At 39.9% G+C, this 14,224-nt stretch overlaps 1 protein-coding gene across 2 annotated transcripts; it reads right to left on the reverse strand.

The window, feature by feature from the left end:
- Positions 1-7,283: 7,283 nt before the first annotated feature.
- LOC147302857 (uncharacterized) lies at positions 7,284-10,025 on the reverse strand. 2 transcript variants are annotated; one of them, XM_086284613.1, is made up of 5 exons: positions 9,950-10,025; positions 9,443-9,754; positions 8,040-8,156; positions 7,728-7,786; positions 7,284-7,436 (listed from the first exon to the last, which is right to left on the reverse strand). In XM_086284613.1, the coding sequence occupies exons 1-5, from the start codon at positions 10,023-10,025 to the stop codon at positions 7,284-7,286; spliced, it is 717 nt and encodes a 238-aa protein (XP_086140739.1). The 2 variants fall into 2 exon arrangements, with proteins under 2 accessions (XP_086140739.1, XP_086140740.1); XM_086284614.1 differs by having other exon boundaries at positions 7,728-7,773; positions 8,039-8,156.
- Positions 10,026-14,224: the final 4,199 nt, after the last annotated feature.

Consider the following 14,224-nt stretch of genomic DNA (forward strand, 5'->3'; position numbering starts at 1 on the left):
CTGGGAGGTGGAGAGGAGAGCTTCATCCAGCAGTGACTGACAGAGGAATGAAGTGCAGATGACTGTCAGTGCTGCAGAGTGAACTGCTCTGAGAACAGCTCCACTGTCAGACACAATGTAGAGTCCAGCATCAGCCCTGTGTGTCCCTCTGGATCTGACAGAGGATCATCAGTGTATCTGGACTGCTCTGCTGCTGCTCTGTCCTTCTACAGTCTCTGCACAGTCTCTGTCTCACTCTGGAAAGATTTTACAACTTGTTGTAATTACAGAACGTTAATATAATATTCAAACATGTGATCTTCTCTTTATTTCTGAATCTTTACCAAATAAAGAAAAACCAAACTAACAAACAGAAGCTGTCGTGTCCTTTTTCACCACATCTGTGAATCTTTTCTGTGTTTTTCCTCTTTTCCTCCTTCCTGCAGCTCCATCTTCATCATTCTGTGTCCAGTATATGTGAACACGTCCAAAGCATCTGAGCCTCATGTTACCCGTTTGTGTGAGTTACGCCTGTCGTTGTGTTGTGGTGTATAAATAAGGGGCAGGAGACAGCGCTGGATCTCTGAGTTCTTTACTCTCAATTTCTGCAACATCTGCAATATATAGAAATGCAAACCTGTGAGCTGTGTGTGTTGTGCGTCTGCTCGGCCACCTCTCCTCCGGCCATGCTGGAAGCAGCTGTGCGTTTGACAGTTTTATCGACTCGACAATAATCGAACAAATTAAATGTTCAAAAATATCAACTTAAGCACTTCAAAGTCAACAAAAAGCTTAAAACAATGAAATAATATTTCACTGACAAAACAACAGCTCATAAGAACGATACACAAAATAATACAGAAACAAACAAATAAAAGTTATTAACCAGGATCCATGTTTTTGTCACAAACACTGAATCAGCTGATTCACTCTTTATGTTTCTGAGTTTGTTTTGTGATTATAGTTCTGGTTTCTGTGTCTTCACTGTGTCCCACGTCTCCTTACTTTGGACTCTGTGTTATATTTCCTGTTTTACTTTGACAGTCCTGTGTTACTGTTTCCTGTCTCGTGTGTGTAATTGGTCCCAGCTGTGTTTCCCTCCTGTCTCCCGTTTCCTGATTACTAAATTGCGTCCACGCCGCCGGCGCTCCTCTCCACAGCTGGATTCCAGGATTTCAGAGCATCCAGCTGTGGTGAGTGATGGAGACACTTTCTCTGCTCCCTCAGTAATCAGGACAGTTTATTGAACATCAGAGGACATAAAGGACTGTTTTTCACCTGCCCGTTCTGAACCTGGACATTAAAGACTGCTGGCTTCAAGGACATTAATCCCAGTGTCAGCCAGCCAATAACAGCCTGTGTTTTTCAGCTCTTTAGGAGTCAGAAATGAGAAAGACACAGACTGCTAACCTCTCCCTGCAGGAAATAAGCTCCGCCTCTTCCTTTCCTGTATATGAGTGATTCTGACATGAGACACAATGAGTTTCCTGTTTATTGTGACTTAAAGCGAGCAGCAAAGACACTAAACTGTGTGTTTCCAGCTGAAGCTGCTTTTTGTGTTGCTCCCACAATCCTGTCTGAAACAGTCAGTGAGGAAAACTCAATGTGACTTCAGAGTGACAGAGGTAAGCGACTCATGTTGTAACTGACGTCAGACGCCGGAGATTTTGGCGGAAAATTAAAGCGAATGGTAGTTTAGAATTGAACAAATTCCTTTAAGCTTCAGTATTACCAAATACACTTATCAATTGTCTTCTAACTAACAATATTTGTCTAAATCATCTCCAACACCCTGGAGAACAACGGGGAGAGTTTAGAGGCTCTCCAAGATTACATTGATCAGTGCTTCCAGGATCTTGTGATGAAGAAGGCTCAGAGTGCAAAACCTTCATCAAAACCCACCTGAAGCTGCTGGAGGACACGGTGAAGAACATGGCCTTTGATAGAGTGCATCGCATCGGCCCCATGCGGGCTGCGACCGGGAGACCACGTCGTACTGTGGCCAAGTTCGGCCACTTCAAACAAAAGGAACAGGTGAAAAGTCTCCGTGTCCATCGGTGTTTCTCCACGTCTCTCTTCCTTCTTCGTGTCATCTCTGTGTTTCCCTGCTGCCCTCATGTTTTCTGCTTTGTCTGTTAGTTCTTCCCAGTTTAGGTTGATGTTCGCTTCTTCCCTCACCTTTGTTATTTTCACTGTAAATAAATCTCCACTCGCATCTCCACCGCCGTCTGCATCTTGGTCCTCATTCACTCCACCACACGACTGCTGCCCCAGCCGTGACAACTTTTGATGTTTCCTCTACATTTACCTTTAAAAATTATTTACTTTACCTTCTTTGGTATCATTTGGTATCAGATGGCCGACTTCTAAATGGCCACCATGGTCACCACCCAACTTGAGGAGTTTGCCCCCTCACATATACTAATGTGCCACAAACAGGACTTTAACATCACCAACCATTCCCATGTTATTACGGTGTATCCATATAACTGGCCCACCCTGTACAGTTATGCTTTCATGTTGACATACTGTATTAACACAATTCAGGGAGGATTCTAGGATCAGAGCTTTGGGGGGCTGAGCACCCAGAGAGCTGCCCAGCCAGCCAAGATACACTTTACTGGTCACAATGAGACTTCTTCCCCGTCTCTGTCCCTGCATCCTCCCTGTCCTCCTGTTGTCTTCGCCTCCTTTATCAGTCATCATAATTTTACCATCTCTGTGCAAGTCTGCAAATTTCTTTATTAAATCAAAAGATTATTAAACCCATCAAGTCTCTCTGTGCCTGGGTCCTCGTCACAAAACATGACATCACTGTTTTGTACTTTTTAACAATTTAATCCCACATTTGTGAAAGAAAAGCAAAACACTTTTTTGAAAAGTCTGTAACAAAACCATCAATTCTGATCAAGGTTATTTAAATGCTGCCAAAGAAGAATGGATTGGAATAAAAAAAATACATATCCTAACCTTAATTACTGGAGGAGAATAATGAATGATGCTCATAGTGAGTAAGAAGTAAACTGAGTGCATATTTTGGACAGAGATTCACTTTTAATGTGTTTGTATAATATAATACAGATACATAAAAACACTCCTGAAACAGAATAAATTATTACAAATAAATTATTACAAAATATTAAAAAATATTATGGATACTTTTGTTGTTAAAATGTTACCTCTCAACCAAGTTCTGCCTTTTATATTTTTAGTAGTGTGTCACACAAACAGGAAATATTGTCAAAAAAAAGTAAGTAAGTGCTGAAGCACCCCAAAAATGAACCAAAGCACCCCAAAAATGAACCAAAGCACCCCAAAAATGAACCAAAGCACCCCAAAAATGGGCTAAAATCGCCCCTGTTAACAAATAATAGCCCAACAGTCACTTTTATGCTTACTGTAGCTGTTAGCTAAAAACACTAATTTAGCCTAGTTTGCCCTGAATTCAGCTTTGACAGACATGATCGACTGTTTCCAGTAGAATTCCTCGTTGTCATCTTGTTCCCTCTCAGAGCCCCGTATGCTTGCAGAGACCCCTACAGTAGGGAAATGTGCCAAAGAACGTCCAAAACATTGCATTTTAGGTTTATTTATGCCTTACACACAATCCCAACTCTTTAGCTAACTTAACAACTTTGGCTAAAGTCTATAGTTAGTCTTACTCGTTTGTACAACATTTCTGGATCGCCACTGTTTGAAATGATATGACATATGACTCTCACTGAAACAGCAAACTTTGTAGAAAACAACACTTCTGATTCTCTATCTAGCTGTTTGGTCACAGCTGTAGATTACATTATAAGTGGTTGTTCACTCTTGTCAATAATTACATTTCTAAATTCTATTTGTGCAGTTACATGTAAACAAAGTCCAATATTGTATCTAAATGATTGTGTTATGGTGGGACAGTTTCCAATTTTGTTGTATTATTGCACTAGGTATGACTGTGCAAGAGTTATCTTATCTTCCTTGCTTGCACCACACTCTTTGCAGAAATGTTGCACAGCAGCACTGCATCATGTTATTGTGTTGTATAATATACCAGAACTAATACAAAGCAACATCCATGTACACTATAGGTCCATGCCAATGTGCCCAAATGGGACCTCCATAAATGGTAAGGGGCGCAAAGGCACTTTAAGACCAGTGGGCACACCATCGGTGCACATCCGCTCGGATGCTTTTTTCTATTCATTTATTTCCCTGTTTATTTATCGATGCACAAAAGCAATTATCTCAGAGACACCATCCTCTTAACAGAGACTCAAATCAGGAACCTGCAGATTATTAGTCAGCAGCTTTAACTTCCTGTCTTTGTCTCACTAAACCTTCCACGTGGAAACTTGAGCTGCCCACTCAAGCACAGTAGGCTTTAACTGGCTCTGCTCAAGTCACTTCAGTATCTGAGAAACTGTCTCGATGCATGCCAAAGAACACTTTGACAATACGCTTGTGTTGAGTCAAATCCACCACAAGCATATTCTATGGCAGTTTAATTCCACTCCACATAAAAATAGTCACGTATTATTTCCCCCCACCACACTTCCTGCCAGTAGCTGGTGCCCCCACCCACAGTGCATTAGTGGTTTTCTGTGTTTAGTGGCTCACTCTGGGCGGCTGCTCGGTGGGGCCCGGCCCCCTGGCTCTGTTGGGCCTGTGCTGCGGGTGGGGTGCCCTCAGGTCTCGGCCCTCTGGGCCCATTTACTGCTCAGTAACATTTAATATCTATTATTTACTACTACTTACTAGCCTACTTACTGCATATTATTGGTTGTTGCTGTGGGTTCCCCACTGTGTTGGTTTTTCCTTGTGTTTTTCAGCAGATGATGAAATAGATTTTCAGTATGTTTTCTCTCTTCCTCTCCATCTATTTCTCTTCTTCTCTATTTTTCCCTCTTCTTCTGTTAACTTTCTCCCCAGCTTATCTTTTTTCTTCTTTCCTGACCCCCGTTCTGATTCTAATGACTCAAAATAAAGTAAAATCATCATCAAATATGACTATCAAGTGGACCAGTATAGCAAAAACCATAATGGTCGCAGAGGCCACAGAGCCAAGTGGCAGGATTTTCAACGTTCAAACCAGATAAAAAACAGAAATTAAATGGTGTTAAAAGCCATGAATTAAGGCAATTCATTCACAACATAATTACAAGTTTTACTGGACGTTAATATTTTTCTCTTTTTTCAGTGCAAAACAAACTAACAGTACACATGATGCTGGCAAGTTAAAATGTCAGTGTCTTTTATAGATAGCATGTCTAGCATCATAGTTTTATAGATCACGTAGTCAGGGTAAAAACTCCATCTCTGATTATTATTGTACATGACTGTGACATGCAGCGGCCTCAGCATCATGATGAAGGCGACCGGAGGAGATAGTTTGGTAGACATCGATGTTTTGCCGATGAAGGCTCATGTAGCGGTCCTCTTTGTCCTACACAACAATTTACACTGTCATTTACATTTAATTAAAGTGCAGCTTAAAACACAGACATAATGCACTGCAGCCTCGGCACAATTAAGTGTAAAACAGAACTATGGAAAACTCACAAACATCTGGCGAGTTTCAGATCCTGTTAAGTTAGTTAGACCTGATCTGTTTTCTCTGTTAGGATAAAAACATCAGAGGTCATGGGGTGAAAAATACCTCCAACACAAGACTAGCTATGTCTACAACTAATGTGTGGTGTTTTAAAAGAACCTATGAGATACTTTGAACACCACAGTGGCTGCTGTATGCAGTAATGTGCTCAAGTGATTTCAAAGGGTCATTTCATGAGTTTAAGTGCGTCAGTAAAAGTTTTCACCTGCGAGGATTTCTCCTCAGGCTGTAACCACAGGTTATCACAGCCACACTGATGAGTGAAGCAGCAGCAGAAATGATGGGAACTGTAGCCATGAACTTCATGCCAGAAGAATCTCCATCGTCTGTTGAATGTTGCCACACACACAAAAAAACTTCATTTTGAAAACATGAAAAGTCACGAAATTTGCATTAACCTGTTATATTAAAGTGGAAAACATGTTTATCTTTTCATTACATTAGAGTTACAATTGCATCATTCAAACATTTCACTGATGAAATAACACCAAAGTTGTGATTGGAGCAGTTTTATAATGAAATTTTAAACAAATTAGCCAGAAGAAGAGCTTAAAAACATTCCAGATGTTCATCTCCTGACTGAAACCTTTCATTAATCCGCTGCAGGCGGGAATGACGACCTCAAACCATGTATGACAGAAAAGAAAGTGTTAACGCAGTTCCAAACATCCACCTTGAATCTGCGGTGTGGGTATAAATAGAAAATGTTTTTACCTCTCACAGTCACACTGAGATGGAGAACATACAATCCACCACGAAATCCACACTCACAGGTGTAGTTCCCACTGTCTTCAGATGTTAAGTTGAGCAGGTGGAGAAACACAGTCTCATTTTCTTTGATCAGTGTGAACCTGGAGTCACAGCCATGAATAAAGCCTCGGTCGTAACGATAGAGCAGACGACGCTGTTCTCCTCGGCTCCTCTCTGTGCTGATCTCACACAGTATCATCACAGTAATATTCAGAGTTGTTTTGCTGCATATTTGAGTGGAATCGGGTTTCTTTCCAATTGTCTTCACAAGAGTCTCTATAAATTGTTCCAGTTAAAATGAAACAAAATCGGGATTATAGTTTCTATATATTTGTTGTTGTGGGAAAATCAATCACATATATTATTTCACTAACCTAACTAAAGCTTTCTTCTTAAACACCTGGCTTTACAGCTTTTCTTTTTTAATTATATATATTTACCTTCACTGCTAAAAACCACAAGCAGAAGCAGGAGAAAGCAGAGTTTCCGTGCAGTCATGCTGGTGAGGAAGTAACTGTGGCTGACAGTGTGAGGTAGACTATAGTGAAAGCAGGAAGACTTGCACCCTCCTTATTTCACCTCTTGTGTCTACACTGAAACTTTTACTATGTCTAAAATAGAAGTGCATAAAAGTGGAAGGACAGTAGAAGGTAAACCACCAACATTGTTTAAGCCAGACTGATCTCTCTGTTTATCTGGATGGACATTGTGTTCAAATTATGATGAGATGTTTGTTCAAAAACAAAACTAGTCTGATACAAAGAGTCATGTTTGCCACAGTTTATTGTGTTTGTATTGTATTAAATCTGAGAGCCTGAGTTGGAGTATTATGACTGAATGGTCTCCATTACTGGGAAACAACTATCCAGTGTGAAAAGATGGACGTTTATTATAATATATGAATATTATTATATTAGTATGTCACCTAAAGTGTTATATACTTTAAAATGTTTCATAGAGCTTTATTATCCACTCCCACAGTTCCTGTGCTTCTTGCTGAGCGTGTCTTGTTGTCGTGTTGATGGTTCACTGAGATGATAGTCTGGTAGGAATCACTCGATGGCTGCTGAAGGTTTGTATAGGGCTGATCTGGCTCATCGTCATCCTTTAGAAAAGTGAAATATTTTAGGTATTAATCAAGTTCAACCCGGTCTACCCACACACTCTATTGATCTTTAAATCTCTCCATCTGTTGCCTGGATTATTTAATGTTTCTGCTCATTTCTGTAAGAGCTTCTTCACAAAATAAAGGACACTGAAGTTGGCACTAATAGTATTATAACACTAATCTGTAATTATCTATATAAGTAACATCCTAAAACATAAATGTACATGTTTTATGTTTACTGGCAAACTTTTAACTAGCTGCTGTAGATCGTAGCAATAAATTGCTCACCAAACCGTTGGGATTTTCAGGTACAGACACTCCAGATGTTCCTGACCTTAAGCAGCCACGTTGATAAGAAAGGATGTCAGCATTCGTGTAACACTATTCACATTCAAACAGAGAAAAATCAAGTAAGAACATCTACATTTATATTATCTTCTCTCTTAATAATGATAATTATTTTTGGAAGGATAAAAAGTGTTCATTCTAGACATGATGTTTAACATACACCGAATTCTCATTTATTGAAATGCGATGTTTCCTTTTACTTTCTCTACATCTATAACATCTTTGAATTACTGCAGCAAAAATAGTCTCACCCATTACTTTTCCTCCAGTAGATAAATCCCACGATAACTCCAGTTATAAAGATGATCACAACACCGGGCAGATAAACGGAAAAAGATTTGTCTGCTGAAGTGTGGGCCTCGTTTGTGTCTAAATCATTGAAAAGATGCATTTGTCAGTAAAATCATTTACTTTCATTTCCTGGAAATCAAAACACAAATCAAACACAGTTTACGTCTACTGAAACTCTGAGTGAAGTAATGAAACCCCAGTTTTATAACCACAGAGCTTTAAATATTGTCACTGTGCTCTTTTCTTTTGTCTTCTTCTTCTTCTTTTGCATCTTTTCTGAATATTACTATGAACTGAAATTGGTCCAACTGCTTATATACATTCACTGGCCACTTTATGAGGTATACTTGTTCAGGGTGTAACACAAATATTTCAGTGTTCATTTCATTTGTCAATCACATGTCAGCTTCATCTTCCTGGTTAAATAAAGGTTAATAAAATAATAAAATGTCAGCAAATCAATGCTCAAACAGAGCAACATGGCACATGTTACTGGTCCCAGTGCTTCACAAACTGCTGATCTGCTGGGATTTTCCCACACAATCATCTCTGTTCACAGACAATGGTCTGAAAAATAGAAAATATCCAGTGAGCTGTGATTCTCTGGGTAAAAATGCTGTTTACACATCAAACCTTGAGGCAGAGCGGACCACACTGGATATCACTGCTGTCCTCTAACAACAGCAAGCTGAGGCTACAGTTTGCAAGTCTGGACAACAGAAGACTAAAAAAACGATGCCTTGCCCGATGAGTTGATTTCTAACAGTTCAGACTGCTGGTGGTGTAATGCTCTGTGAAGGATTTTCTTTGCAAACTTTGGACCCTGTAGTAACCACTGAGCATCATTTAAACACCACAGCCTGCCTGAAGGTTGTTGCTGACCACATTCATGTCTTTATGCCCAAAAAATACCCATCGTCTGATGGCTGCTTCCAGCAGGATACCACACCATGTCACGGCGCTCAAATCATGTACGGCCTGCGCAGTCACCAGATCTCAATCCAGCAGAGCACCTTTGGGATGTGGTGGAACGGAAAGTTTGCTTCAAGTAAGAGCAGCTGACGAATCTGCAGCAACTGTGTGATGATGTAATTTCAATATGTCTTGAGAATCTTTGAGGAATGTTTTTAGCGCCTTGTTGTGCCACAAAAAATGAAGACATGTTTGATGGCTGAAGGTGGTCCAACTCGGTTCAAAGATGTACCTGATAAATGAGTCAGTGAGAGTATTTAAACTGCTGTAAGTGAAAATAAGAAGAAAAGAAATGAACAAATTACAAGAATAAAAAACACATAAGCAGGTCAATACAATGCTAACACAGTGCTGAATAACTGTGTCAGATAAAGAAACCAAAATGCATTTACCTTCCACAGTGACACTGATATGGACAATATATGTCCCTTCAGTGTTTGTACACTCACAGGTGAAGTTCCCACTATCAGCTGGTGTTAAACTGGTCAGCTCCAGAAAGGCAGTCTGATTTTCTTTTGTTATTGAGAACCTGGGGTCACATTCCTGAGTAACGTTCTCTCCGTGTCGATACAGCAGATGACACTCTCCTCCTGTGTCCCTCTGTCTTTTGATCTTACAGATAATCAAAACAATAGTAGTCTGACTTTCCTTGTTGCAAATCCGAGTGACATCGTGTTCTCTCCTGACTGTCTTCACAACAGTCTCTGTAAACAGGGACAGCAAAATACGGTAAATACAAGATTCAGCCTGTGTCAGAGAGGACTTTAGTTTCTATATTTTGTGAATGTTAAACCATCTTTTTAATCCCATAATAATGTGTTTAGTTTAAACTAAAAGCAAGGAGGTTATAAATGTAAAAATATTAATAATGCATAATGAAAATAGTTTCCTTGTATTACCTTCAGCATCATGGGACACAGCTAGTGGTAACAGCAAAATCAAGCAAAGTTTTGATACGTCCATGCTTGTTAACATGTCTGTGAGCCACCGACAGTGAAGAGGAAGATGTGCGGAAAGAAACAAGCTGAAGCTTTCCTGGCTAAGCAGACGTCAGACTGTTGCCCTTCACGGGGCAAGTGTGAAATGATGTAAAAAGGAAGTGTACTGACAGGACTTTCATATTAAAAGGCTGTAAAGTTGAAACACTGTGCGAGCTCCCACACAAAAAGAAAACAAGCTAATTTTTCTTTATCACAGAGGAATTATTACACTGCTAACTGTCATGTTCGCTGAAACTGAAGGATGGATAATATTGTAAAAGTAACAACAAAACCACCATTTATCATAACATTATAAGCATTTTAAACTAAAATAGCGTGTGTTATGGTTCAAAATATTGGGGATGGAGACAAGAGGAAAAACCACAATAACAACACTGGTCCGGTCGGGTTGAGTCAAACGATGATTTTAATGAACACACGCGTGGGAGATGGACACTGATGCAGACAGCCTCAGATCTCAAAATGGTGGAGCATTGCTCAAACTCTTATAGCCTCTGGTGCCTCCACCTTATCATAAAAAGCCTAAACATTCACATGCTTTCTCTCACACAGCGCCTAAGCTACGACCTTGGCTCCCCGTCTATCTGCTCCTGCTGAGATGGGGCAGAAAACTCCAGTATATTCTGTTCTCTTCTAATCAGACAAATAAGACAATAACTTTCTGCGAACAGTATTTCTTATAACTCAGCAGTATAATGCATCATAAAACAATATCATTCATTCACAACAAGTCAGCAGTTTAATGTAATGCAAATCAGTTTAACTAATGCAATAGTTATCAGCTTCTTCTAATTCAGGAGAATAATGCCAACTAAAACTACATAATAATTCACCATCTTTAATTAGGGGTCTAACATGGCATAAAATAATATTATAATCTAATAATTCCCCCTGATGAGCTCATTAGAATAATGAGCTCACCAACACCCCATAATCCAGTGTGGCTGGGTTCATCTCTTCTCACTCCTGAGGTCCTTTGTCCCCCTGAGGGGCGAACCATATGTGGGATGACCTCTGTGTTTGCGCAGTTCAGATGCAAGACAAACTATTATTACAACAATAGCAGGTACAGATGACACTCCCCAGGTCTCCCACAGCTTTATTTGGTGCTACCTTATACCCTCCAGACGTACTCAGACTAGAACCTCTGTCCAAGGAGCTTTTAGCCTTTTATGTTATTGCTGCAGCTACCAGTGTCGTCCAGTTGGGTGATCCTCTGCTCTTCATTCTTCAACCTCAGGGGTTAGACAACCCTTCAGTCGTGGCACAGATCAGGGGATTATTCTGCCCCGATTTCAAACAACGATCTGTGTATCCTCCAGAAAAAGGAACAGGAACGTGTCCCCCTTTTTGCCCAAGAGCCTCTCGAACTTCGTTGGTCTGGTGTTCCCGGATTTCCGCCAACCCCTTCATGGTTATTGCTGTGTTTATGGGATCCATCCTTTTGTGGTGACTAGCTGGAGCCCAAACGCCATGACCCTTGGACCCAGTTGGTGTCTTGGCAGTCACTGTGTCTGTCTCTGCTGCGGAGGATCCTCGTATATCTGTGACCTCGTCTGGTGTCTGTTCCTTTCTCTGTAAGAGACAGAAAACCAAAACACCTCTCTTCCTAACCCTAATAATCTAATGTTGTTATCTACTGACCTTCTAGTGATTCAGAATTGGTTTAAAAACATTCAGAATGTTCCAGGGACTTATTCTAATCATATCCTATGTGTGTGTAAGCGTGTTTGCATTTAGCCCTCTGCACTCAAAGTCAATACCTGCAATATATCAGTCCGGACCATCACGCCGAACGAAGCTTATGACCTTCAAAAGACCAAGTGCCAACTCGTTATAAGCACATTTGCAAGGTGTGTCTGAAAATTATTGAAACCCCTCTTTTTAACAAAAGACAAAGAAATTAACAAATCTTCTAAACGCTATTCAGTTCATTTCAATGATTGATGCTTACACATGGAAATAATGATTTATGCTTCTTACTGATTCTCTACAAAAGACCGGAAACTTCTCGGGCCGCTATTAGCTTAAGTTTTACCATTCCTAAGGTATTAAAGACACAAATGAAGTTATAAAATGTTCAAATAATCCTTGTTTGATGTTAAAGCTCAACTTCCCCCCCCCCCTTTTTTTTTTGACACATCCCCATGTGTCAAATCAACGGAGCTAGAACATTCAAAGAAAAGGTTAGGCAGCTACAAGGTTTCCCAGATCGTTAAGGTGATCTGCGTGTAATGTTCTGACTCAGGTATTTAATATTTTAATAAATGTCGTTTAATTAACTGCCACTATTTAAACTAAACTTAAAGACATAATTGAAGAAAAGATCACAAAAAATAACATGATATCAGTGTTTTGTAAGCGCGTGCGGCCTTCTGTGCTCGAAGCCTTTTCCCTCAATAGATCAGTCAGACATTCGCGCTGACTGTAGCTTTTAACCCTTATTAACTTGAGCACAACTCTACAATGAGCAACAAGTTGCAATATGTATAAAAATGATCATGGTTACACCTGCAATAAAAATTATATCATTATCCTAACACCTGTAAATAGAAGATTCATCAGAGGTTATAACCATCACAGGAACACAGATGTTAGTATAAGGTCAAAAGCTTCAATATATGATCATCGATGCAATACTTGTTGCATGATTCTCATACAATAATAATGCTGATATTAAAATAACAGTAAAACACCCCCTTTTATCCCGTTTCGCTTGACCCATAAACGTTTATAAATGCCTCTTTTAAATGTTATTTCCCCCTGTTCTCCCCTTCCTGACCACAGCAGGGGGATCTTAGTTTTGAATCAGCCATGAATCCAGCTCACCTGATTCATCAGTGAGCTCCACCGTCACTGGCGTCTGACAGGGTGGCGCTGCATATTCTTCCTTTAATGTCACTATTTTCAACCTGTTAATTAGAGTGCTTAAACCTGAAGTCGACTACGTCCACAACAAGTCAATACAGCTGTAAATGTGGCCAATTATCAATCTATTACCAATCAATAACAACAGATAACTTCTATTTTATGCATGCTTTTAATCAACCACTCACCCAGAGGATCTCCAATCCCAGGAAATTCCTTCTCCTCAGTCAATGAGTCTGTCCTCCTTCCATGCCCTGATAACTGGTCCATCCAGAGCCATATGATCTCAAATATACATAAAACAAGCCAAACCACACCTTGGTCACACCAACTCTCTTCCGCCCCGAAGATGTCCAATGCCATCCTAGTATGGACTGAAAGTGGCTTTAACGCTGACTGTCCTGACAATCCATCTTATAACATTTCCTGGTCAGATCTGCCAATCTCCGCCCCAGGGTTTTAACTATTTTGCAATTTTCATTAGTTTCTATGTTTTTTCTAGTTTTGCCTCCAGATTTTCAATTTTTTTTTTACCAGTTGGAATCAGTTTTTACCAATTCTTTGCTAGTTTAGTCTAGTTTTTATTTTCCTGAAAATCCTTAGTTTCAGTTTAGTTTTAGTTGTGTTTTGCAAAAATTAAGTGTAACAAAATCTCAGTTCCATCATATCAATCATGCTCTTCTGGTTATCCTTGGGTGTTGAGACTAATAACTATTAACTCTTGCCGCACCGAGTGTTCCTAATTTTGGTTGAAGTGAATTGATAACCTTTTTGAAGGCGATTGTTTCACACATTTATTTAGATGTCCCAGTCCTGTTATCTCGGGATACATCACGCTGCCTTATCTGGGGTTAGCTGTTTTCGGGGGATGCGGGTTGAGTGGGGGAGCTCTTCAAGGTAAGCTAGGTTAACCTTCTTGTGTGAGCTTTTCAAGTGCACTTTAAGGTTTGTGGGATTTTTCGTGTCATAAATGTCCCTCATAACCCCCTGATGGCCCAGTAATTCATTTTTGCGCACTGTAGTACACATTTAGTTTTTGCTTGTAGCTCTCATACTCTACTTGCCACTCCTCTAAGTCCTGATGTTTCTTAGCGAGGACAACAGTACCTTTAAAATTATATCACATGTGTGGGGGTGTGGCCTTGCCAATTGTTTTTCCCACCTTTTCAAAATGGCTGACGTGCCCACAAGCACATTTTATGGAAGAAAGAAAGGTAAGCTTGATATTTACATTTAAAATGTTTTGTTAAACTCAGATTTTTATTAATTTTCAAAGAATAAACATCTAGTAAATGATTTGAGGGG

This window comes from Aulonocara sp. 'chitande type north' Nkhata Bay, linkage group LG23, assembly GCF_057382095.1.
Source record: "Aulonocara sp. 'chitande type north' Nkhata Bay isolate Kocher_YH1m ecotype deep benthic linkage group LG23, A_spYH_male_GT1.1, whole genome shotgun sequence".
In the NCBI taxonomy this organism is placed as follows: Eukaryota; Metazoa; Chordata; class Actinopteri; order Cichliformes; family Cichlidae; genus Aulonocara; species Aulonocara sp. 'chitande type north' Nkhata Bay.

Excerpts from the sequence above, each read along its gene's own strand:
- LOC147302857 (XM_086284613.1), bottom strand. The coding sequence starts at position 10,025 with ATGTTAACAAGCATGGACGTATCAAAACTTTGCTTGATTTTGCTGTTA. Across the intron at positions 8,157-9,442 it reads TATCAGTGTCACTGTGGAAG|ACACAAACGAGGCCCACACT; the intron begins GTAAATGCATTT and ends TCAATGATTTAG. Across the intron at positions 7,787-8,039 it reads CTACTGGAGGAAAAGTAATG|GTGGCTGCTTAAGGTCAGGA; the intron begins GGTGAGACTATT and ends TTTCTTATCAAC.